Here is a 27,578-nt window from a genome sequence, read left to right as displayed (position 1 = left end):
ATGTTAAGACTTTAGCAAGAAGAGCAATGAAGATGATTAGGGGACAGGACATATGAGTGGACATAAGCTAAAACATATGAAGAATGGTTGCAGGAATTGGGTATGTTTACTTTAATGAAAAGAAGAACTAGGGGTGATATAATAGCAGTGTTCCAATATCTAAGGGGCTGCCACAAAGAAGAGGGGATCAATCTATTCTCCAAAGCACCCGAGGACAGAACAAGGAGCAATGGATGAAAAACCAATCAAGGAAAGAAGCAACCTAAAACTAAGGTGAAATTTCCTGACAGAACAATTACAATGGAACAATTTGCCTCCCAAAGGTGTGGGTGCTCCATCACTGGAGGTTTTTAAGAAAAGATTGGATAATCATTAGTCTGAGATGATATGGGGCACAGGTGTCAAACTCATCACGTCACGTGTCACGATGTATCGTGACTTTTTTCACATTGCCGGAGCAGGAGTGGACGTGGCCTCTGCATGATGCAACCAGCCCACGGGCCGGCAGTTTGACACCCCAGGTATAGGGTTTCCTGCTTGAGCAGGGGGTTGGACTAGAAGATCTCTAAGATCCCTTCCATTTCTGTTATTCTGTTATGTTCTTGACTTAGCATGCCAGTTACGATTATGTGACATGGGGACACTACAACAGCCACAACTTCAAATATTTGCTGAACAAATGGTCAGTCAGCAAGGATTGCCTGTACACACATGAGCGTGTGCACATTCACTCTCACACTAATACATACAGTACTGTACTGCCCGAAAAGCCATTAAGAAAGAGAGAAGGGAATGCTCTGCCCAGAGTCACTTGCTTGTGACACGAGCGGCTATATGAGTTAGATAAGTATGTTGGGACTTGGTGAATCAGCCTTTGATTATCGAGTGTTGGTATGATTAAACCAGATACATTTTATAGTGAAATGGCTATTTTGAAAAGTTCATGAAATCTTCAGTTCCATTTTTTGTTAAACCATCAACCTGAATGTCCTAGGAAGGGGAGAAAAAGCTATGCGGCATGCAGCCCTATTTTGTGGATTCTTATTTACAAATTATAGTCCTAACATTCAGTGGCCAAAAAGCAAATTATGATAGTTTCGTTTTTCTATGTAAAAGAAAATGAAATAGCTTTGTTAAGCTTTTAATCTTTCCCAAACCTTGCAAAAATATAGAAAAGTGGCTGAATATTTTTGCCTTCCCCCTCCAGTAATCACATTGAATTACTGCTATGATCATTAGCATTAAAAAAAAATTGAAAGGATACAACCTCCTCCCATCATAAGAATATTTACCACAATTTTGTTGTATATTAATTTATTTCAAGTTTAATAACACAAACAAGGAAATAACTTGTTCTAAATGCATTATCATTATCTACCTGCTTTTTAAACTTTTTATTTTAAGAAAAGAAAGTTAATTCTATGCATAAATTGGCCAAATAAAGCAGTGGAAGTGAGAAATTTTTCTGCAAAATTGGAGTTTCTAGTGATGTCTCTATTTCCTTGTATAATACTATTTTAAATGAGGAAATAGAGACATTGATAGAAACTCCAATTTTGCAGAAAAATTTCTCAGCAATACTTTATATTGGAAATTAATGGAAAATATTAGGGCATATACATAGACAATAGAATGAAAAAACCCCAGAAGATACCATTGACCATGAGTCATAGCTATTTCTGTTTCAAAATGTATTAGTATAAAACCTTAAGATGCGGGGAATGTCAAATGCAATCAGATAATGTAATATAACAAAATCCGTTTAAAGATGAAAGTGAATTGAACAATGCATGGTAGACTTTTGCTAAAGAATGCAAATATTTTAAATAATGTAATAATTATATTGGTTGCCTGCAAAGTACAATACAATATTGTTTGACTCAGGAAAACTGTATTGACAATCTTGAGTGATGTTAGCTAATACTGTACGTGCTTCTCTCTGTAATGTGGTAGAATCTATTTGCACAATACGTAATATGAATTTGAGTGGATATGCTGAGTCATTAAATATGTCCTGAACCAAACATCCTCTATATGTCTCACAGGCTCATTATACTTATTCTCTATCTTTCATCACAACATTTTGTTCATAGTCTCTTCTGAAACAAAATTTTCATTGATTAGTATTTTAATCCATTGGTCAGTGCAACCCTATGTCTCTTTTTTAAATTCTGTTAATCAATTAGAAGAGCAACAAATACTGCTAAAATTGCATGTACAATATTCTTAACAAAGTAGTAAGATAATCTCTGTGATAATGTCATTCTCAGAAATTTTATATATTTGATTTTGCAATAATTGTTCTAAATTCTCCAATTGTTATGCCAGAAAGTTTATTTTAGAAACTTTTTAAAAAATAGAAATGTCCTGCTACATCAGTGGATTGCATTTCTGATCCATATCTATACTTTACTTTGTTCTTTTAAAATTATTCCATGATGAATAACAATAATACAAAAACCTCAGCAACATGATGGTAATAAAAATAAATAAAATCAGTAAAATAATTGCAGAGAGAGAAAAATAATTAGAGTGACATATGCACATTTCAAATAATGAAGCAATGATTATGTTTGCATGAGAATGCGTATCAGTGTCCATGTCTGTTAGCACTGCATTCTCTTAATAGGATATGCATTCATATGCCCTATGCAACCCGCGGCTCCGGAGCCGCATGCGGCTCTTTCAGCCGTCTCCTGCGGCTCCCAGTCCTCTGCCATGTGCAGTCCATGCGCACACACATGCGCACACATTTTTTGCGGCTCCCAGTTTTTCCTTGTGAGGGAACCGGTTCTGAGTGGCTCTTTCACTGTTTCAGGTTGCTGACTCCTACCCTATGCCAACCAAAATTATCTCGGTCATGCACAATTAACTTCCAGAACTCCTCCAAAAGAACAGAGGAGTTCTAGACTTAAATCTAGACTTAAATCTGGTTTCAGGACTGAGTTTGTGAGTGAGACAACTTTTTTTATCAGCAATTTATTGATTTCTTACATATTATTTAATATTTATATGAAACTACTGAGAAAAGATAATCTAGGGTTTGGGACTTTTCTTACCAATATACATTTGAGAGGTAACTTGATCTCACTTATTACAAAGATAGATAATAATCTTCTGAATCTGCCTGAAGGCAATACCGGGCTAGATGAGGGCTAATAAATTGAGAAATCAGGCAAAATCCTGATTTCCCAGGAGTCAGATTCCGGAATTACAATTCTAACTGTTTGGGATGAACTAACTCTTCCCCTCTGAGAAACTGAATAATTTGGCACTCATTTTACTCCTTTTTCCTTAGCGGTAGCTAATAGTGCTACCTTCATTGTTGTCCTCTGCTGTTGTTCCTTAGGAGGTCAACCTGGCCATAGTGGCACATGTATCAGCTATGATTAGTTTGGAGTACTGCAGTGTATTATGTTTGACATCACTTTTGCAAAGTTTTCAGAAACTGAAACATCCAAATTAGTCCAAACTGGCAACAGCACATTGTATGTGCCCTGCAAGACGTACATTGGTTACCAACTTGCTTCAAGATACAATTCAACCCAACCATGGAATTATCCCCACACAATGATTGGGCTGGGGGATACCCAGTAACATTAGTAACTTTAAGATGTTCCACCAGCAAGAGTGGAAGTAAACTCACCTATTCTGGTAAGTCAGAAGGGAAGACTGAAGCTAGGTATTTATCTTCAGTATAATGAAAGACAGGAGAACTCTGCAGGTATGAAAGAAGCCAATTCTTGTATGAAAAGGAACTCAAAATCAAATCCAAATGTTGCACCATTTACGTATTGTTGCCAGGAAATAATCCTGGTGGTGCAGTGGTTAAACTGCAGTATTGCAGGCAAACACTGCCAGCAGCCTGGGGTTTGATCCTGACTGAGTTCAAGGTTCACTCAGCCTTCCATCCTTCTGAGGTCATTAAAATGAGGACCCAGATTCTAGGGGGCAATATGCAAATGCTTACATTGTAAACTGCCCAGAGAGTGCTGTAAAGCACTATGAGGTGGTACATAATCCTAAAAGCTACAGGGAGTGCAGAATTATTAGGCAAGTTGTATTTTTGAGGATTAATTTTATTATTGAACAACAACCATGTTCTCAATGAACCCAAAAAACTCATTAATATCAAAGCTGAATATTTTTGGAAGTAGTTTTTAGTTTGTTTTTAGTTATAGCTATTTTAGAGGGATATCTGTGTGTGCAGGTGACTATTACTGTGCATAATTATTAGGCAACTTAACAAAAAACAAATATATACCCATTTCAAGTATTTATTTTTACCAGTGAAACCAATATAACATCTCAACATTCACAAATATACATTTCTGACATTCAAAAACATAACAAAAACAAATCAGTGACCAATATAGCCACCTTTCTTTGCAAGGACACTCAAAAGCCTGCCATCCATGGATTCTGTCAGTGTTTTGATCTGTTCACCATCAACATTGCGTGCAGCAGCAACCACAGCCTCCCAGACACTGTTCAGAGAGGTGTACTGTTTTCCCTCCTTGTAAATCTCACATTTGATGATGGACCACAGGTTCTCAATGGGGTTCAGATCAGGTGAACAAGGAGGCCATGTCATTAGATTTCCTTCTTTTATACCCTTTCTTGCCAGCCATGCTGTGGAGTACTTGGACGCGTGTGATGGAGCATTGTCCTGCATGAAAATCATGTTTTTCTTGAAGGATGCAGACTTCTTCCTGTACCACTGCTTGAAGAAGGTGTCTTCCAGAAACTGGCAGTAGGACTGGGAGTTGAGCTTGACTCCATCCTCAACCCGAAAAGGCCCCACAAGCTCATCTTTGATGATACCAGCCCAAACCAGTACTCCACCTCCACCTTGCTGGCGTCTGAGTCGGACTGGAGCTCTCTGCCCTTTACCAATCCAGCCACGGGCCCATCCATCTGGCCCATCAAGACTCACTCTCATTTCATCAGTCCATAAAACCTTAGAAAAATCAGTCTTGAGATATTTCTTGGCCCAGTCTTGACGTTTCAGCTTGTGTGTCTTGTTCAGTGGTGGTCGTCTTTCAGCCTTTCTTACCTTGGCCATGTCTCTGAGTATTGCACACCTTGTGCTTTTGGGCACTCCAGTGATGTTGCAGCTCTGAAATATGGCCAAACTGGTGGCAAGTGGCATCTTGGCAGCTGCACGCTTGACTTTTCTCAGTTCATGGGCAGTTATTTTGCGCCTTGGTGTCTCCACACGCTTCTTGCGACCCTGTTGACTATTTTGAATGAAACGCTTGATTGTTCGATGATCACGCTTCAGAAGCTTTGCAATTTTAAGAGTGCTGCATCCCTCTGCAAGATATCTCACTATTTTTGACTTTTCTGAGCCTGTCAAGTCCTTCTTTTGACCCATTTTGCCAAAGGAAAGGAAGTTGCCTACTAATTATGCACACCTGATACAGGGTGTTGATGTCATTAGACCACACCCCTTCTCATTACAGAGATGCACATCACCTAATATGCTTAATTGGTAGTAGGCTTTCGAGCCTATACAGCTTGGAGTAAGACAACATGCATAAAGAGGATGATGTGGTCAAAATACTCATTTGCCTAATAATTCTGCACTCCCTGTATTGTTATTGCTAAAACTGTCTGGACATGGCTGAAGCTTTTACACAAGTGCCAAATAAGGAGATTCATAGGTTAGAAAGTGCCCCAACTAGTTACTGGGAAAGATTTTTCAGCTTTCATGAATACATCTGGAAGTGATGATGTGGCCAGACAAAATCCGCAAGGAAGTCTGAACTTCTCTTTCAAGGACATATAGTCAGAAGGAACAGATTCAGTGTACTTACATGAAACATAACCTGAGGCATTGTGAAAATTGACATGGAAAAAATATTCCCAAATTTTCAAGGAAGAAAAGGCCTGAGTAGTTTTCAGGCAAGCTATGTTGGCCAAAGAAAGTGAGAAGATTAAAGCCGTTGGGCAACAAAGAAGATGCAAGATGAATAAACAGAGAGACTTCCTGTGCCAGGCAAGAAAGGCAAAGAACGATGTCACTATTTCTAAAAGAACTGAAAAATGAAAAACACTACGGTTTATAGAATAGGGAAAAAGAAAGAGATGCATATATTCTCCTTGTCTGTTGAACTTATATAGCAAATATATATTTAAGACTGTAAGAGATAAACTGGAATGAGAATACCAATAATTGGAGATATCCAGATGAAATCAAGTCAAAAGTAAAGATTTAACATTATGATCATACAACTGGAAAGTTAAAAAACAATCTGTTATACAGTATTTAATGTTTATGTTGCTTAACGTCAGTATGCTTATTGAATGTAACAGCTCATCACAAAATATTGCAAATGGTCAATATTTGTTTTCCTGAATTAAAAAAAACATAAAAAAGAATTCTTTTTTTGTTTTTTTGGATTCCACAATGAAAATGATCAGTTGCTGAAGAGAAATAAAAAAGAGATTATCCCTAAGGAGGAAGGCAATTACAAAATTACAAAGAATATTTCTATGACAAAAAGGATAATTGTAATTGAAACAATTGGTTTTCAGACAAATTCATTATGAAGCTAAGTAACATCAGCAATATCAGCAGCCCATGGAGAAGCAGCGTTTACTGGGTGTTTATATGTGGTAGCTTGCCTACTAGCCTTGATTGGGGTATATTTTCTTTCTTGATTGCTTTCTGAGTGGAGGATTGTTTCTTCATCGGTCTTGTTTATATGGTGTTCATTCCTCCTTATCTGCATTTTGCTTAATAGGTGTTTGATGAAGAATGATGTGATTAGTTTTGTTGCCTCTTGCTTCCATGCGAAAGAGAGGTCAAAGAAAAGTTCTATCTAATCTCAAGTACAGAAGTTCACTGGGTAACTCTGGACAATCATTCTCTGTCAAACCCCATCTATGCCACAGGATTGTTATTGTGAGGAAAAATAGGAGGAAAATATGAATGAGGGGCTTTGAATAAAAGGTGGGATATGAATTTAACAAAAAAGATAAGTAATAAATGTTCAACTTAACTTTCCTCCCAGGAGCTTTGTGAGGATAAAGTATAGTCATTCCAATGTCTTTTACCTCTTTGAATGGTTTAGGTAATATCTCAAAGCTTAAAGAATTTGGCTTACATTATTTTAATCTTCTAGAAATGTATGGTTTATGTGAGATAGGTTTAGACATGGGTGCAAAATATTTTAATTAGCCTATGAGAAGGGATGTGTGGGAAACAGTGGAAAGGTCTTGCCATGTCAGCATGTATAATATGTATTAATTTGCAAATAGATTTTTAGAGAGAAGAAAGATTTCTGACATACTCAGATGAGTCTGTATGATCCAAAGTAAATCATCTACAATTTAGCCGCAAATACATTCATTTCTTTCTTTTCAAATGAATTAATACATTGTGTAAATGCCTAAGCTTCCAGGTATATCGTGCAACGAACCCAGTGTCTTTAAATAAAATATTTAAATTCATGATGTTACTATTTTCCAAGCTACACAAATTTGCTCTTGAGAACCAAAGCATTACAGAAATCCCAGCATGCTCTGTTTGTGTTACAATTTATAAAACAGTTTTAGAATACACAGTGCAGGAAACTATTACATAGTTAGAACCTGGGGGGAGGGGGGAAGGGAACTACGCAACAGAATAAATTGCTAATTAAAGGCAGAGCTGACAGTTACACATTTAGCTTAATATTGTCTAATATTTTCCAGTGTGTATGACTCATTCTTGAGAGTTAGGGATATACAAATATCCTCTTTCTTTAGGAATATCCTGTTATAAGTTCAATACTGCCTAATCTGACCCCTACCTTTAAAAAAAAATCAGATGCCTTTTCAAATACTATTAATGTACCTCACCCCATCATGTCAAATATTGATTATAGTAGTGTATTTTTTGCCTTTAATGGGCTGGCCCAGTTTAAATATTTTGAGAGACGGTTTATTAGGCCTCAGAGGTTTATAGTAATTTTAATGTAGGGGATACATAAAATCAAATATAACTCTCAAACAAAATGATTGTCTTTTTGCTACAATAGAATTGCCAGCTTTTGCAATCTGTAGCTTCACTATAGAGAAATGTGTGCCTATGTATGTGGTTCACATTTCATGAATGTTTGACCACTGTATGTTCAGTAAGTATTAGGTGTGCATTTTAGACAGTAAATAGAAGATTAGAAAATTTGTTCCTACAAGCTTTGCACACATATTGACAAATCCTATAAGCTGCAAATCACAAGTACCCAGGGTTTCTATATATTTGACTTTGACACACTCAGTAGAATTTATTATGATAGTTATTACAATTGCAGTAGAAAGCCAGAAATTTATTGTTGAAAAGAAACAACTGTTTCTGCTTAATACAGACACCAATTGTTGCAAATTTTTATTAAGAATATTGAGAGACATCCTTATTTATCTTTCATATTTTTATTATTTCAGAATAAATAATATTCTGAATCCAGAATAAAATATTTCCAGGTAAGAAATAGTTTGTCATTTTTGATATTGTTCCACTTTTTCTGTGATTTCTCATAGAATTCACTTGGAACACAAAGAGCTTTATGATATATTTAAATAAAACTCTGTGAAAGTTTTATGAAATTTTCAGTACTATGATTTTTCTCCAATTAGTTGAGATTTTGAGTGCAGAACCTATCATATTAAATTTTACACCAGATATTATTAACCAGTTCAAATGAAACAGCATTGTTATAAGATTGTCTTTCATGCTGTTCTTTTATTCACTTAGTAAAGTGGTATGTGAATTAAAGACAGAGAAAATAGCAGAAAAAAATTACATTTTCTCTTTTAAGATTCTCCATTACCTCACATGGCCTACTAGTTTTCATCGAACTCTTCCTAGTGGATTGAATATATGTCAAGAGGGTTTACAAATGTTACCTTTCACACCAAAGAGCATTCAAGGAAAATAAATATAGAATTTATTCTTTTGTACTTTTTAGAAATACAGCCCTGAGCATTATGAATTGAGGTATGGATAAGACCACAATTTAATTTTACTATAAAGTATAATAATGTATACTTTAAGAAAAATATATTTAGGCAGGAATATTTTACAGTAAGGGACGTGGTGGCTCAGTGGGTTAGGACGCTGAGCTTGTCGATCAGAAGGTCGGCAGTTTGGCGGGTCGAATCCGGAGTACCACATAACAGAGTGAGCGCCTGTTATTCGTCCCAGCTTCTGCCAACCTAGCAGTTCAAAAGCACGTAAAAATGCAAGTAGAAAAATAGGGACCACTACGGTGGGAAGGTAACAGCATTACGTGCGCCTTTGGTGTCTAGTCATGCAGGCCACATGACCACGGAGACGTCCTCGGACAAGCGCTGGCTCTTCGGCTTTGAAACGGAGATGAGCACCGACCCCTAGAGTTGGAAACGACTAGCACGCATGTGCGGGGGAACCTTTACCTTTACCTTTTTATTTTGCAATAAAATAAGTTTGAAATAATGTATTCATGCAAATTTTAAATAAATATTCTGGATGGATACAAAATGGAAAAAATATGAATGAACACATTCTGGAAATCTCTTTCTAGATTTAACATAATTTACCTGTAACTTAATTTGATTTCAGTTTCTCAACATTTATTGTCATTCATTTCTAGAAAACTATTGGAGGCAAAAGTTGCACAGAATCAACATGTCCAAACATAAACGAAGTAGCAGGTTTAAGCAAGAAAAGCAAGTATTTGCAAATACTTGAATCCTACTTTATTTTTTGAATGAGTCATAACCGAATGAAAAAAAATAGAGGCTGAATTACATAGCTCTAGTACAGCTTAATCATACATTTTCTGGATGTCCCAGGGTAGACGGGGAAAATCAGACACGCGTAAGGCACAAAGTGGTAATTTTTTTTGTGATAAGATGATAATTATTTTATTATCTTACTAATTAATGGTGTTTTCTGTAAGTGTACATTTTATATTAAATCAGACTTCTTAATTTTTCTTAATTAGCAGCATGGTTTGAGTGCTTTAATAATTCAATAACATATTGGAATAGTTATTTATAATTGCTAGTGGAACTTTATTGCTTTCTTTTAAAAGTATAAAACAGGAAAAGTGCAATTTTTCCAAATTTCTTTTTAATAAAACATGATCTTAAAATGCTAGATCTTTTCAACTGCTATATTTTTTATTGAATAACACTATTTTTCTCTCCAATATGTCAGTGGAAAAAACTCCAAACTAATTGGAGTTGTTTCTTAATTGACGTGCACAATAAAAGTTTTTGGAGGAAGAGGGCATTTTACTTTATTTTCTCTTTGACATATGTTATCTTTTGGAAAAATATTCCTTTTCAATAGGATAGCATTCTGCTTTGAATTTAGAATTAATCATGATCCCCCCCCCAAGATTGCAGTCTAACCTTTCAATTGTCATTCACTGTGTTTTTCAAAAGCATGTATCTAAAATTGTGCATATTTTTTACAGGGAAGGTCTTCATAAATTGGAGCAGAATTGGGCCTTTTGACAATACTCAATATTTCAGCATGTAATCTCATTGGTTATTTTATGTATCTGAGAATGTACGAAAAGAAAAGCCCTCCCCACCCATTATTTCAGTAATTAGCTTCTTAATGCAAGAGAAAAGGACTAAACATTGGTTTGACGTTGCAATCTTCAACCCCTCTGAATCTGTAGAGGGGCCTCCCTACTGAAGTTTCCTGATGTGAAGAAACAAAACTTGTGCACTTATTCATTTTCTATTTCATCACAGATAGAGATTGCATACTACAGTCATGTCTGAACTGGGCTATATGTTATGAGAGAGTTGCTTCTACCTGCTTAGGCTTTTTATGCAGGTAGTATATTAAACATGAAAGCCAGGTTGCGATAGTGGTTAAGACATTATTCTGGAAACCAGGAATTCTAGTCCCATTTCAGTGATCTGGGGGACCTTGGGCCAGTCACTCTTTCGCAGCCCTAGGAAGCAGGCAAGGGCAAACCACTTCTGGGGAAAAAATTGCAAAGAAAATTGCAAGGATTTTTCCAGGGAGTCTTGGACACAATGGAATGGAAGAAAAAATAAATAAATGTGTACAGAGCAGAGAATACATTGTTCAATGATAAACTGATTGATGAAATACAGGACTTTCTTATTGAAAAAAACAAGAGAAAAAGACCAGTATTAATTTATTTGTTCAGGAAGGATAGAATGGCATTTTAGCAGGAGTATTTATACTTTCCCGGTTTGTCTTTTGGCATTGCATAGAATGCCCAGGAAATGTGTGAAATACTAAACATTTCATACTTGGCGTCCCATTGTAGGCATTCTATAAAATGCCTAATTTCACACATTGATGATAACATATACACTATTTTGTATATAAAATCTTGTATTCTATAAAATAATTATAATTGCTTTCATTGTTACATTTTTAATGGCTGCAAGGAGCTGAACAAACCATAGACTTATGTGCTTTTTTCAACTATTAGTGATAAAATGAGCAAGAGCTAAGTTGCAGACTGCACAGAACAAAATTGCTTTCCCCATATATTTTGGTTGCCTATGACTTTGTGGAATTTCATATAAGGCAGTACAAGTCATTCATTATAAATGTGGAAAGCCATAAAAATAGGGTATATAATCTGAGCTGGAGAAACTACTACTTTTGTTTACTGTAGAATTATAGCTATTCTGTCAGCAGAAAATTATCTAGTTATTTTAGGTAGTGAGTGCTTTTGTAAATATATTGGATAACATTTACCTGCTTCAGATGAGTTCCATTCCAGTTTAGAAGCTGCACCTTTTTCTTGGAAATATCAGAAATAGTCATACTCAATGTGTCCGCTTGTTTCACTTCAAACTGTTAATATTTAGGGGGGGTGCGCGCGTGCGCATGTGATTATATAAGAATATCCAGTTAAATTTCTTTTATATATTTTTTGTGTGTGGACACTGTGGATTCCCTCCCGTTCTACTTCTATCAGGCATAATGGTAGTACTGAAATTTAGAACATGTGCCCTTCCATAATTGTTCAGGAAATGCAGGACCTCTTGGCTGATTTTGTCATCTATTTGATAACTGTTGAACTATTTTGTTGCAGTTAATTACTTAACTCTAGCCAGTCTTTGATTTTACAATCATGAGCATTTGACAATCGCGAGTTTACAGCAGTTTGAGATCTTAGGATGCTACTTGATTACCCTTGAATGCTCATTAATAATTAAAGAACGTTTACCAGAATAATTATTCATTTGCTTATTTATGTCAATTGTTTATTGAACAACAAATGCCTTTAATTGATTAAAACAATTAAGAGATATCGTAATATTTCCATTTGTTCTTTAAAATATGTTCATGAATAGCTCTCCAACAGTGCTAAATATTTATTAGTATTTATTTTTTATTTTCACTCATATTTTTCTTAATACTAGCAGGAAATAATTTTCTGTCATTTTGAAAGTAGAAAATATTTGCCTTCTGGGATTTAAAATGTGTAATACTTGTCAATAAATATAATCAGTTCTGATAACATAACTGATTTCACTTGGCACTGTGACCTAGACTCACTGCTGCTGCGGAAGCATAAATAATAATGGCCCTCCAAAGCCTAGTTCCTATTTGCTAAATATACTTGGCTAGCTTTGAATTCCTTCGTGCGCAGTCATTAATGCAATTGTCTTTGACAGCATTTAATTAAAATGCTTTTTCTAGTAAATTCATAAATACTTTTCTTTTTATATTTTTTGAGACACTGAAAGCCAAATATGTGAACATTCCCTTAAATAATTCTCTCTTGTAAATTGTTAATTAAATCTAACTTAGTGTCTGTTTAATGCTGGTGGGAGAAATGAAAAATTAATACCCTGGAGTAAAATCAACTTTTTCTTAGTAAATGTTTATGTTTGATATTGATAACTCTTTATCAAATTAAAAGGGCTAATTCCCAGACAGTGAGAGCTAGTTTGTGTATGTTTTCATCTAAGCACCTCTGAATTTAGACAGACAAAAAGGTGGCAGCTGTTGCATGTACTATAGCTCACTTTAAAGGAGAAGAATGCAATTGCGTTGTGTCAGTCTTTAAAAAAATATCCGGAACTGCTTAAAGCTTCTTAGAAGATGGAAATATCACTAAAATAACACTCACACTAAAATCAGTGTGTTTTCTTTCAGGATCCCAGGTACAATTAAATTGTAGCCTTCTTCCCATAGCTTACCTTTTCACATCTGTGGGAACAAGGGGGAAAAGACTGGAAAAAACCCAGAACTGTGTGATATCATGATGCATGCTCATTTTTCTACTGTATATGAATTGTAGCATTCCATGCACTTCCAAACAGCACACAGCTTGCAGTGTGATCCCACAATCCTTTCATCATTCTGATGAAAGCTGCAAGATCCTGTCAATTCAGCTGCTTTTCAGCCAGAGCTTTAGAATCATATTTAAAGATTCACTTCTAAAGTCATAGAAAATTCTATATAAACAATTCTTTTTGTATTAGATAGTTCCTGAATTTACATAAACTCTACCTAGAGTGCAGGTGTGTCCTTGTCCTGAAGATCCCATATTTAGATTGTTGAATGAGAAAGTAAGGGTTCATCTAATTTTCCTTTGAGTGAGGTGGAGCATTATCAATATATAAAATTAGTACATAGATTGTAGATGGCAAAGACAGATTTAAAAGGATAGTCCCAGATATATTTATTGGTCTGTGCATTTTAGGTAAGTATGTGGATTTGTATAATTTCATTGTGGCTTAATACTGTATATGAGCATTTGTTGAGAGAAAGAGGGGGAGCAGGGATAATTTAACATTAATAAATTGTTGACATTTTAATGTCTTGGCACCTGGGTTACCCATAAAGCTTAATAAACAGGAAACTGCCTATTATAAGAGCAATCAATAGTATATTCAATCAGAACCCTGCAGTTAATTGCTAGTTAACGTTAGAGATTTCCTTTAGGAAACTATTTTCCCTTACCTGAGATGAAGAACAACTTCATATGAGTATTAATAAGGCATTTAATACTCAAGATATTATTGCTGAACTGTGAAAACTGGATGTGAGAGTACAGTACAAACCTTTACATATAGGGCATAGGAAGTATTTTCGGGCAAAATGAATGGTGATTTCAGAATGTTTATAACTCAAAAGGTTAAGCAGGGGTAGAATTCCCAGATCTAGGCACTGAGACAATTTCAGGTTGCCATTGACTTAACCCATTTAATGATGGCTTGGTGTTATGACAGCTTTGAAAAATGTAACTTATGATCCATTCTCAAGTTATGATTGTCACACCAGCCCCACAATAACGCAATCACAATTTGAGTGCTTGGGAACCAGCTTGCAATTATTATGGTTGCAACATCTTGCAATCACATGATCATGATTTGCAACCTTCCCAGCCTTCTTCTGACAAGCAAAGTCAATTGGGGAAGCTAGATTTACTTAATGGCCATGTGATTCTCTTAACAATAGTGATTTGCTTAACAATCATGGTAAAAGTGGACATGAAAATGGGTCCAGTCCCATGATGACTTCCTTTACAACCACACCAGCTAATGACAGAAATTCTGGTTCCAATTTTGATCATAAGTCAAGGACTGTATGTTACCTTCAGATTATATATAAATTATATAGTGGCCCGAAATCTTACTTCTTTTTTGCTTGGGGCAGAAAATCAAAATATAATTCTCTCCAGTTATTAATAACTGACATTGTGATGCCTTTCAGAAGCAATAACTTGATTTGTGATGGGTTTGAGTAACTTCAGGTCTTCCTTGTCTTTGAGTAGGGCTAGGAACCCTAACCCTAACCCACTGAGCCACCGTGTCCCTCTATAAACCTATTACCTTATCTAAAGTGGAACAAGCAGGGAGCCAAATGGTTTCTGAACAAGACTGCTGGATATCAGTAGTATTTCCTTTAGCAATTTCAGATAGATATTGAAGAGTAGGAATGAGAGAACTGAAGCCTGCAGAAACACATAAGAAAACATATATGAGCGGACATCTTGTTTCCTCTAGCAGTTCACCAAGAATAAAGTACAAATTCAAAGAATTAATCTCCCTATTTGGTGAAGCTTTATTTTCAGTTGAACAAGCACTATGCCACATATACATTTAAATAAATAAACTCTTAAGATTATATTTATTTTTTTCCCTAGTTCTTGGAGGTGTTTTTTTGACAAACTACAGAAAAAAATGAGCAAGAATTCAGCGTATAATAAAGGGACTATGTCTTGTAGCACTGACAGCTAAACAGGAGTTATAGCTGAAACACAAGAATACAATAATTAGCATACATTCTTGAGGCCAATGTATGCATAGGTCTTTCCTAGTATGAGAAAACTGTAAATTACAAAATCATCGCGGATTTCCTTTTCCATATCATCATAGTCCTGTTCCTTAATAGAGAAGGTTGAGGTGGAATTAAAAAACATGAATAAAAATATAAGGTTTCTGAAAAAATCCATGTTCATGATGGTATATGTAAAGATATTTGGGAATGGGTCCAAACTTGTGCCTTTCTGAAACTTATTTTGGTCACTATAGAGATGTTTAGAATTAAGATTTACATTCTTTCTTTGAAAATACTTGCCTTTTTATTTGGCTAATAGTTGTATTTGATTCTATATTTGGGTCTCGAGTTCAACCTCTTTCTCAATTTCTGCAGCAAATTCTTTATTTGTTCTATCTTCCTGAAAAGAAGACGTAACTGTTTCTCCAGTTTCCAAATGAGCTCATGACCCCAAAAGTCTGAAGACTATATGTTGGGCTAATACAGTATATGGCAAAACACTGGAATTAATATGCTGTTTCAGCAATGTAATGCGATCTGCAGTTAGACTTGAATAAGAAAGTGTATAGGAGAAACAGAATCTGTAGGGCACATATTATAATAAGGAACTTGGCTTATTTTTATAACCAGTTGGTAAAACTTTTATGTGAGCTGCATAAACCATAAATATATGGATATAGAAGAGTCTACAACAAAAACCTAAAAAGCTATGATAGTAAATACAATATCAGTAGAATGTACTTGTAACAGTTTTTAGTTCAAAACCTTTCGATGACCTACTTCTCGGGTCCAAAAGCTTTCATACAGTTGATGCAAATTTCTTTTGGCATTGTACATATACTATGGAAGTCATTAAATTTTCTAGAAGAATAACAAAGAAATTATCATTTTAGACATGAGTGTGAAATTATGCCCTTTTTTAATAGAAACAATTCTAGCTTTTGCAGGGAAAATTTGATAAATTGGGAATGAATCATATAATTAAGTAATTCATCAAATCTTATATTTTTGCTAAAGGAATATGATATTTGTGTGACAAATAGACTTTTAGCAAGAGGGCAAAATTCTATGTTCCTTCCCTCTGTATTTCAGAAGATGCTTTCTAAAATACACATTAAACTTAAACAAGTGTGGCTAGAGCTAATCAGACAAATTCATTTCAATAGAAGATAGTAAACTAATTTATAAAGAAAATTTAAATGGGTAGATTTAAAAATCAGAGGATCCATGTAAAAAATGTCTAGCTGCATATAGTCCCTAACAGAGTCCTTGTGGAAAAAGTTGAAGGATTTCTTATGCTACTAATTCCAAAATATTCTCAAGGGACCCAGTATGACTTGTATTTTAAATTAAGGTTGCAAAATAGCAACACAAAACTGTAAAAAGACATGGGATGAAACCTTTGTCAGAGTTAAAGGCAAAATATATTGGATGCTTAGAACAGTGACAAAATATATAAAACATTATTGACTAGAAATTCTTGAAACAGTAAAAGTCAAGTTTTAAAACAGGGAAGTCCATTTTATAAGGGAAAGAATGCAAATTGAGAAGATTAGTTAATCCCACAAAGGTAAGACCTTTAAATCACATCAACCTTACAATATCATACCATTCATATTTTTTAAAACATAGTATCAGTAATCTGAATATAACTTATAACATTGATAAGAAATACAACTGCAGTGTATATAATTACTTCAATAATTTATTCATTATTTGATTTCAATGTCTAGTTGCTGTAAGTAAAACAAAATCTGAGAAGTTACAGCAGGTGCAAAATACAACAGCCAGATTATGGGCTGGGGCAATCCATTCTTGCAAAATTAGACATATGTTAACCTATATATAGGTTAACATATATAGGTTCTGGGCCCAGTTCAGAATGATGTTTATTATCTATCAGGCTCAGCCTTGACACATATGAAGCATCAGCTTACCAAGCATAAGTCTGCCTGTCCAGTGTGAACATTTCAAGAGGGATTTGAGTTAAAAAGCATTTCTTCTGAATAACAGCTCCCAGGGTAGAATATGCTGGAGGTATTTGTATCCTTCATTATCCATGTATTCTGGCAGATCTTTAAAATGGTTATATTTCAGTGAGCTTTTGACTCAGGATGATCCTGTACAGCCATTTGATTTAGGATTGATGGTCTCCACTATTTTGTATCATTATGTTCCTTTTAATACTAGATGCAGCACAGCTTTTGTACAAGTCTAAAACATTTTTCCTGATAGATAAGCTCAACCAACAGAAGGAGTATGATTCAAGTGGAATTACATGAATTTTACTTTGGAAGGAAGAATAAAACATTAAAATGTGTCTTAAAATTGTTTAAAATTTTCAAACAGTATTTTCTGCAAAGTGCTATACAGTATAAAGACATTATTAAAAATGTGTAAACAGCAATATAGTTAAATAAAACTAATTATGGATTTCTCTTAATATAATTGGGTTATCATATGCAGTGGGATCAGGGACAAAAAGTTAATCCGTTTTTTTCTACATTTCCATTCATCAGTTGTAAAAGCTAGTAATAATTTTTTCACTTAAAGTTGGTCTGCATAAAAGAATCAACACATGTTTATCCAACAACATTTTCTCATAATATGGATAAGTATTGCATGAATAACTCCTCTCCATTGAGATGATGTTACCTTTTTAATTATGATATGGATTCTTCAGTGTCTCCAGGACATTGAAAAACAGACATGGGGAAGGAAGTAGTAAGTGTCAAGAACTGCAGAGGGTAGTTGAAATAGGAGCAAATCAAGAGTCAAATGTTGGAAGATAATTGGACCCTATAGGCATAATTGCTTATGCCTTTCAAGTTTTGCTCAGTGAAAAAGAACAAGAAAAGTTAATAACTTCCATGGCCCAATATACAGGGTAGTTTGTTTCTCGGTCCATTAAAGTATGGATTGCAGCCTGGATAATTGAATCAGACCTACATCTGGAGTTCAGGGCCAATAATATATGATATATAACATTTTCAAATAAAGAATACATTTTAATTAGACTTTATTTTCAAAAGCAAAGGTAGTTATGTTTTTTTTCTTTAGAGATTAAAAGGTTTTATTTATACAAATAAAGAGTGCCAGGAAAAAAAGGTAGCTATTTTGATTTTAGAAAAGATCCAAAATGCATTTTAGGCCAATGAAAATTAATAATTTTCACTTTGCCTGCTTCTTGACAACTCTTCAATAGAGCCAGATGTTAAATAAACCAAAAAGGAGAAGAGGAAAGTAAAAATGGGTGATTCTCAATATTTGGTTTTAAAATGGTAAGCGTGGATCGATTATGGACATTAAATTAAATCCATATCTCATTTTGAGATATGTGCAGAACCTATGTAACACTTGCTTTATATTTTTAGAAATGGAGGATTCAGTTATTTTATTTTTTTCATTCCATCAGTCATTGGAAGAGTCTAGCTACAAACTACAACAATTTCAGTATTGGTATGCCTGTCTTTGATTTATTTTTTATTTTTAGGGTTGTTCACTGTGCCAAAATTAGACTTTAATCAGGCCACTGAATGTACATGTAATTTCTACCTGTGGCATGTTATCTTACAAGTGATATGACTTATCCAGAAAATTATCATAAGTCATCAGCATCTGCAGGAAGGATTGGGGGAGTAGAAGGGGGAAAGCAAAAATATGGTATCAGAAGCCCTGCCTCTTTTGTTTGTGTATTGCAACATTAGACACTTGTACAAAAGGAGTAAATCTTGCAATGTGACACAGGTTTCATGATTTTAATGAAACCATCAAGATCCAAGGATGCTACTGTGGCCAGTCCAATGATTCCTATAAAGCATTTTCCTCAGTCTTCAATCTTAATTATTTAAGAACAGATGCCAAAATTAAATGTGAAATCAACTGAAAACAAAGTATGTACTCCTACACTAAGCTATGGTTCTCCTTTTGACATTGAGCAATGATTTTATTTGTAATGATTCAAGCAGATAACATTTACAGAAACTTAATTTAATGCCTTGAACATTCTAGTACATAAAATTAACTAGAAGGGCTGATTTTTAAAAAAATATTCTTCAAAGAAAGCAATATTTTAAGAGGAGGGACATTTTAAATAAATAATCACAATACAGAAATCCTCCATGAAATTAAATTTATTGTATGTCACACCTTAGTTGTTCAATTTTCTATGATATCAGTATTTGTTTTCTGAAGCAATTATTAAACCATCTTTAAAAAGGCAATACATGAGAAATGCCAGTAGCATTTTAGTTACAATATTAAAGGAAAGTTATATCTATCAGACTTCCTACCATTTTACACGCTCATATTGATTTCTTTTGACATGGTCTTCATTTATTGAGTACTTTAACTCCCCTGCCCATAACAGTACATGCTGCTAGCAATTGTAAAAAGGAAGCCAAGTTATATTAAACCTGCCTGAAGTCAAAATGTAATCTAACATCTGTAGTCTGTAATTTGTCATCACTTCATAGATAGATTTTAGTTGTTGTTGTTGTTTAATAATGATTTGAATTTTCCTGAGACTGTAACCGTAGGTTGCTGTGTTGTTAAAAAAAAATGATGGAACTAAATCATTGTATTTAATGTTGTTCTATTACATCATGGTACAAAACCATTGCTTCCAACTCCAAGAAAATAATCTTGGTATCCTTATGAAGTTTTCGATTATTAAGCCAAAGGACAAAGGGTAAAATCAGGTTTAACCACTTCTTGCAAGGAAAAATGAGCACAGGAGCAAGTGATCATTCTGTGCAATGTTCTAGGAATATTAAGAAATAGAGCTTCCTAGCAGATTCTAGAGTCTTGGCAGGATTCTCTGACTAATAAATCAAATGTTGATCCTATTGCCCATGCAGCCAAGTTACAATAGCATTAAAACTTGTAGAATATCTACCAAAACATTGTTGTTATTACTATCCTCACTCTATAAATTGCTGGCTACAAGTAAGTCATGCTACAGTTCTCCAAAGGTATGTTTACAGAGCTTGCAACCTTTTGCTTTGAGAATATATATAAGCTGCAAAGCCTTCCTTAGCATTAAGGAAAAGTTAGGAATGGCAGCATTTAAAAGATCTGTTATTTATTTTTTCTATTTAAAAAATTCATATACTTTTTTCATAATATATCTCAATCTGATTTAGCAGTCAAATGTTAAAGCAGTTCTAAAATCACAGTAAGATTAAACAAACAATCCAGAGCATGCCCACTATGAATTATAGGAAAAACTGGATATATGGTTGTACCCATATGTACATACTGATTCCATTTGTTTGATAAAATTCACTTCACACAAAAGATTTTCCTGACTCACTACAATTTTATTGTATGCTATCATGATTTATTTTCAACTATTCTGCTGTTGTCACTCAGAATTTTCAAGGGTGTCCAAAAGCTTTTAACAAAAATAATAATATCAACAGCTTCATTAATAAATATAGCAAAAAATAACATTAACCAGTAAGCCGTATGTTTCTGAAAGGATTCTATTCCTCCTATGAAGATCTTTATGTAGCTGGGACAGCCACACAAAGTAAACCTTCATTTCACTTTCATTCCAGTTACCACTGCATTCACCCCAAAAGTCTTGAGAAAAGAAACCTCAAGTACGAGACATTCAAAAAAAGATCAAGCAACTTTCATCCTTTTTTTGTACTTGAGGACTATGCTTATTGAAAAAATTAATAATTTCCTCTACGTTCAAAATTTGGTGGCAATATGCTGACATTACGTATTAGAAGGAAAGCTAAAATTTTCAGTCTTATACAGGGAACACTTTTTAAAAAGTTAATCAGGTTTTTTTATTTTAAAAAAATGGCAGTTTGTTAAAAGATAATGAAATTTAAAAAACCAAGTGATTAATCTTTATGCCTTGGGGGGGGCACTGAACACAGTATTTCCAATAAAGAACTATCCATTCCTAATGCAAAACAAACCACTTTTAAAAAGTCTGTGTGTGTGTTTGTGTGTGTGTGTGTGTGTGTGTGTGTGTGTGTGTGTGTGTGTGAGAGAGAGAGAGAGAGAGAGAGAGAGAGAGAGAGAGAGAGAGAGAGAATTTTACTTGGAATATTAATGTGTCTTAGCTGGGTGTACTTTTTTATTTCTGTTCAAATGTGTCTGATTCTCGGAGACTGCCTGGACAAATGCTTCCTGGCAAAGAAGCAATTTGCCATTGCCTCCTTCTTAAGGCTGAGAAAACGTGACTGGCCCAAGGTCACCCAGCTTGCCTTGTGCCTCAGGAAGTGACTAGAACTCATGGTCTCCTGGTTTCTAGATTGATGCTTTCACCACTACCCCAAACTGGCTCTTGGGTGTAATATTATAGCTCTATAGGATGACAAATATGGGTATTCAGCAGTATTTTTTTATGAAAGGATGGAGATAAAGGCAGTGGAGGATGGATTTTCAAATATTTTTTTAAATGACATTCCTGCCTTCCTTTCTGTATCTTTCCTTTTCTCCCATCTAATCTATTAAGTAACTACCTTTAGTTCTGGAAATTTCTCACTGCATATTTGTAGTAGCCCTTATTAACAAGTTTGGCTAAATACTGACTGACTTCAGTACATCCCATGAGAGTGGGACTTGCTTCATAAATGATTCCTAGTGTCTATACAATCATTTAGGAAACCTAACATACATCACCAAATGGAAATATGAAAGTTGTTATCAAGTCAAGTAGCTTTCATGTAATACTTAGAGATAATAGCTACAGAAGTTACAGGCATTAACATGATAACGTGTTAACATTAACACCTAATAAGTTTTGTATTTATAAAGATATATGAGAACTTAACATTTGAACATTACAGTACAAATTCTCTTTAAAAAGGAAATAAGCAACCATACTGTAAAGCAAAGAATGTTGAGATTTGATGATGTAAACATCATCTCTCTCTCTCTCTCTCTCTCTCACACACACACACACACACACACACACACATACATACATACACACACACAAACTTGCACAGTGTGAGTTGGTAAAATTTTGGTTACATACACTGTGACATTACTAACAGATTATATTGCAGGAAAGATTTTATTAATTAAAAGAGTGGGAGCAGAGACTATGCTGTGCTAATATCAACTCTGTAGTAAATATTTTTTATTAGTTATCATAGCAGAGAAAAATCAGTTATTGTGGATAAATAAATGGCAGTGACTCCAACCATTTGCCAATCTTCTGACTGAGGAAGTTGAAATATCTTTACCAGGAACTACAGATTTTCCAGGAATATAGTTTGAAACCACTGCCTTAGTTTATTACAACTAATACAGATCATTCCCATAATGATATACAACATTATATATTTTCCTAAATGTAATCATTCCATATCATACTTCCTTCCCTGCAGGCGTGTACTGTTATTTTTTACACATGGTTCCCAGCTGGATTTCATTGTGGCCTTCAAAACATATTGCAGTGTTGTATGATTTAATAGAAGTCACTTATCTTTTTAAAGTCAGCTTTCATCATATTAGGTATCTGTACATTTTCTACTGAATAAGTTAATACCTCAAAAGGTGAAAATTAGTACCTAAGAAAAGTCAATTTTTAATAAACAAAACAGTTTTGTCCTTTGTCGTTTGTGTGCAAGTAGGGATGCAGCACTGCCTTAACATTAAAGTGGAAATGCATTAAGGAAACAGAAACATTTGAGACCTGTGGCTAGGGTAGAAAACATGTTTCAGTTCAGATTTGCAAGGAGATGGGAAATGATTTGAGGAAAAAATAGGAAGTCAATTCCAGATGGTCACAATTGCAGAGAAAACTCATGTGCTTAATGAAGGGGTAGAGGGAGGAGTGAAAGTAGAAAGCTTAAAATCAAAGCCATGTTTGAATTATAATCCTAAATTACTTAAAAATAAATGAAGAGAGCTGACCTATTTATAAACAATACATTGTATTTAAGTTACAGTCTGCTTTTATACAATCCTTTTGGGCTTTGCTGTTTATACTCAATCAATGACAACTTGTAGTGGATGCAAGATTCAGCTCAGATACAACTGTCACTTTTGCTTCTTGTTTATACATGCTGTAAGAAATTTGACTTACTTTCCTTGATAACAATGCTGAAGTTCAGAATAATTGGTAACTGATTTAATACAAGCCACCAAAACCAAGTAACTGATACCAAAAGAGGAAGGCAGACATTTTTCAGTCTGTGAGGCAGAATGGCTAGTTGAACCCTCATTCCCCCCCCCCCCGATAGCATTATGTTAATTTATATTTCTTCTCTTTTAACAGGGGGAGCAGGGGCTTGAAATTAACAATCTACAAAATGGGGATGGGAGAAACCCAACATGCTTAACTAAATAATTTTATGTCAAATTATTAGTCCTACTGCTTTGCCTTAGATTAGAATATAAAGTTTCAGTATAAGTCATCAAATACATTATTGATTTTCACTCCCAAAATAGCCCTAAGGCAACAATTGATAATCAGTTCTGATGTTCTTTCTTAACATCATTAACGGTGATAGGCTGAACTGTCATCTGTAGATGTGTATAACTTTATTGAGATTTGGGTTTCTACCAGTCAAATATAGTGAAAAGTACAGATAATTGATAGTCATGCTTTCCTTGAAGTATTTTCATTTAACTTGGTCTTTAAATATAGTTGAATAAAAATGGTGGTGGGGGGGAGAGGGAGGAAACATCTTAAGTAAATGCAGTCATTTGAAAAATAAGTATGCCCCATTGAGGCCTTCGGAAAGAAGATTATAGATTTTTATTTTATTTTATTTTTATTTTTATTCCATTTATATCCCGCCCTTCTCCGAAGACTCAGGGCGGCTTACAAGCTTAGCAGTAGCCTTCATTCTATGTATATGCCTGCTTATTAGGGCTTTCACACACACCCCCAAGCGGCATTATTACAAAGTCAGCTTATTGCCCCCAACAATCTGGGTCCTCCTATAGATGCCAGGGTATCCCAGCAAGTTCTGCCTGAGAGCAGAACACATATTCTAAAAGAAGTCTTTAAGAATCCCAAATTTCATTACATGACCTACAAGTAGTTTTTGCCATTGTTGATGTCAAAGTGCATGTCTACTATTGGATTTTACAAAGATAGGTTACTTTTATTTGCCATGCTGTCAGGGCTGTTTCTTACCAGAGGGTAAGCAACTCTGGAAAAAAAAAACACCAATCTTTAAAAGTGGCTTATGCATCCTATACATAGCATAACAGTAAGATAATTAACACCTGTATACACTTCTTTGTACAATGAGGTGATGATCCATCTTGAAATAGATGCCTTCTTTCCAGTTAATGATTAAGATCAGTGCTGCTTTGTTACCCTATGATTTTAAAAAATTAGACTGATTTTAGGAGACTGCCTTTAAAAGAGTAAGCTGATTATCTACTATTAAACTAATAGATCTCATAACAAGTGTTGTTGTTTTGAAAACAGGCTCCTATTTAGTCTTTTTATTACTTATTTAACTCATTACTATAATATATAACAACATAATTTTTCTGAGCCAATTAATTTTAGCAGATGACGTCAATGTCCATTTTTAAATAAAAGAATTGTAATATACTTATTATGTTACCCTTAAAGTTGAAGAGTGTATGACCTGCCTTGTAGCAACAACTTAGTTTTAGAATTGAACTCTGCCTTCCTGCATGCTTGTCTGCCTTCTTCCCTGACTCCCTCTCCCTTTCTGTCTAAGGCATCACTGGACCACACATTGGTGAAAAGTGATGGTGCAAAACTTCTGGAACATTTATTTCTAGTTGTGACATTTTATTCTAGTCTTATTACTGTCATATTGCTTGACATAATAGATTGTAAGCTGTATAAAACATATTTTTCCTGTTTTCTGCATTAGTGATCACTGCAAATATTGTCATAATTTGCTTTGTGAATTAAAGTGTTGCACAAAAAAAGTGAAAAGTAATGAAAATAAATTCCGTACAATTCAACAATTTCACCATATACCTGGTAAACAACTGAATTAAAAAGAAATCATAGAATGCTGCAGTTAGAATGTTCCTAACATGTCAGCCTGATTACCTCCAGGATCAGAGACAGTTTGTTTCTGGATACTGGTTGCTTATATCTTGCTTGAAGGCTTTCTGTAAATTGGAACTGTTGCACGAATAGAATTCTGGAACAGATGGGCATTTTCTCTGATTCAGCACAGCTCTTTTTTACATTTATTCATATATATACATAAACCCGTCCTAAACCATGTCTGAGTATTAAAAGGAAAGAAATGAAAGCAAATAATGTGCTATAGGTCTTATACCATTAATGGTACATATAAATGATTCACCAGCAAAACAAGCCTATGATTTTAAGCTCAATGCCAAAGATCCATATCTAGAAACAAAATTTATCTTTAGATTTAATTTTTAAAAAAATTATGGAACTCGTCCTCTGATGAGGCAGAGCAGAGATAATTCCTTATTCTTTGAATATGCTTTTTCCTCTGACTCAAGGCTTCTTTTTGCTTATCCCATGTTTTTAGTGAATATACTTAAGCTGTAAATCAGAAGTTAGTAAGTCTTCATTGCATCAGCCTAGCAAATTTCTTTCAATACTCTCTGCTCATATGCGCCTATGTGTGGAACCAATAAAATGAGCTCTTTTTAACATATAAATATTTGAGTACCATGTATAAATGCAAAGATACCAATTTGATTAACAATGAGCTAGATTCGTGTGAACATAACTTTGATTAAATATACAAATCTGTCTGTTTTGCAGGTACTTCATAGACAGCAATCTCAGCCAGCAAAGGAAAACTCCCCACCAAGAGAAGAGGCTCCGCCCCCTCCTGCAGAGGATGCATCTACAAAAAAGCCAAGATCCCGTACTAAGATTTCATTAGAGGCTTTGGGTATCCTTCAGAGTTTCATCCATGATGTTGGCCTTTATCCAGACCAGGAGGCCATCCACACTTTATCTGCCCAGTTGGATCTGCCTAAGCACACCATCATCAAATTCTTCCAGAACCAGCGTTACCATGTAAAGCATCATGGGAAACTAAAAGAGCATTTGGGTACAGTGGTGGATGTGGCAGAGTATAAAGATGAAGAGCTGCTGACTGAGTCAGAGGAGAATGACAGTGAGGAGGGTTCTGAGGAAATGTACAAAGTGGAAACCGAAGAAGAGAATTCAGAAAAAAACAAAGCAACTACTTCAGAGACTGAGCAGAGATAATGTGAAAATATCACAGGCAAAGCAATACATGGTTCCAATTTTTTTTTAAATTTCCAGCGTGCATAGAATACGTGCAAATTGAACAATTATTTTGCATAGCTCAATCAGACATTCCCTTGTAACAGGCACTTGAGTGTTACACTTTTTTATGTTTTATTGAGACAGTTAATTGTAATTCACATAGGATTACATCATTATTAATCTTGCACTTACGAAAGGACCCTCTAGCAAGCAAGTTACAGGAAGAAACAACTTATGAGATCAATGAAGGAAACAATAACAGTGTGCAGATGTGTGGTGTGTATATAATATGCACCATCTATAAGAATATATATATATATATATATATATATATATATATATATATATATATATATATATATATATATATATATATGAAATTTGCATGGGATGTAAGTAAACTTTACAATCAAAGTATAGACTGTGAAATCAGCTCGTTAAAAGATGAGTCTTGTTTATATAAACCACTTCACAATCAGTCGCTTTGGCTTTTAGATAAATTGCTGCCTGCTCTCAGGGTGTGGTTACTGTTTTGAATATCTATTTATTTTCTATGTTTATCCCTGATTTTTTAAATTATTAGTATGGCTTCCACTTTGGCAGCTTGAGGGGTAATTTTTTGAGGTATGCATTTTAAAAATCCTAAATCAACACTGCCAGAAATAATGAAACAGGGAGTGAGAAGATGAGGGACAAAATCAGGGCACCTTAAAAATAATTTTAAGCCAAGTATCTTCTAAACAAACTTTAGTACACAATGCACATTTAAATTCACAGAGCATGTTTTGTTCTATATTATTTCTGTAGCAAACAGATGGATTTTCATGGACTTTTCAGTGAAAGTTCGGTGCACAGTAGACTTGTCTCTTAATGAGGTCTTCATGAGCAGTTGCTTTACAAGATTTATTGTGTGGATTTTTATATTGAGCCACAGTTTATAGTGGCATTGTTTTTCGAATGCGCAAATCATCTACACTGTTGTTGCACCACTTTTTATTAATTTCAGTGAGACTTGTGCAGCTGCAGTTCCTCCCTTGCTCCTTTAGTTTTTGTCTGATATCGATGTTAGGAAAATTGTTGTTTAGGTATGTTGATGTTGCTTTTCAACAAAGGTTT

At 34.6% G+C, this 27,578-nt stretch overlaps 1 protein-coding gene across 1 annotated transcript in view; it reads left to right on the top strand.

The window, feature by feature from the left end:
- Window positions 1-26,441, top strand: part of SATB2 (SATB homeobox 2) — a gene marked incomplete at its 3' end in the record, with an annotated part of 131,427 nt that extends 104,986 nt beyond the window's left edge. The window contains exon 11 of the mRNA XM_081346759.1: window positions 25,986-26,441. Within this exon, the coding sequence (XP_081202885.1) occupies window positions 25,986-26,441 (456 nt within the window). The remainder of the gene's footprint in view (window positions 1-25,985) is intronic.
- Window positions 26,442-27,578: the final 1,137 nt, after the last annotated feature.

Source organism: Vipera berus (genome assembly GCF_964194415.1).
Source record: "Vipera berus genome assembly, chromosome: 1".
Lineage (NCBI taxonomy): Eukaryota > Metazoa > Chordata > Lepidosauria > Squamata > Viperidae > Vipera > Vipera berus.
Note: the sequence above shows the minus strand (reverse complement) of the source record. Positions and strands in the feature narration are given on the sequence as shown.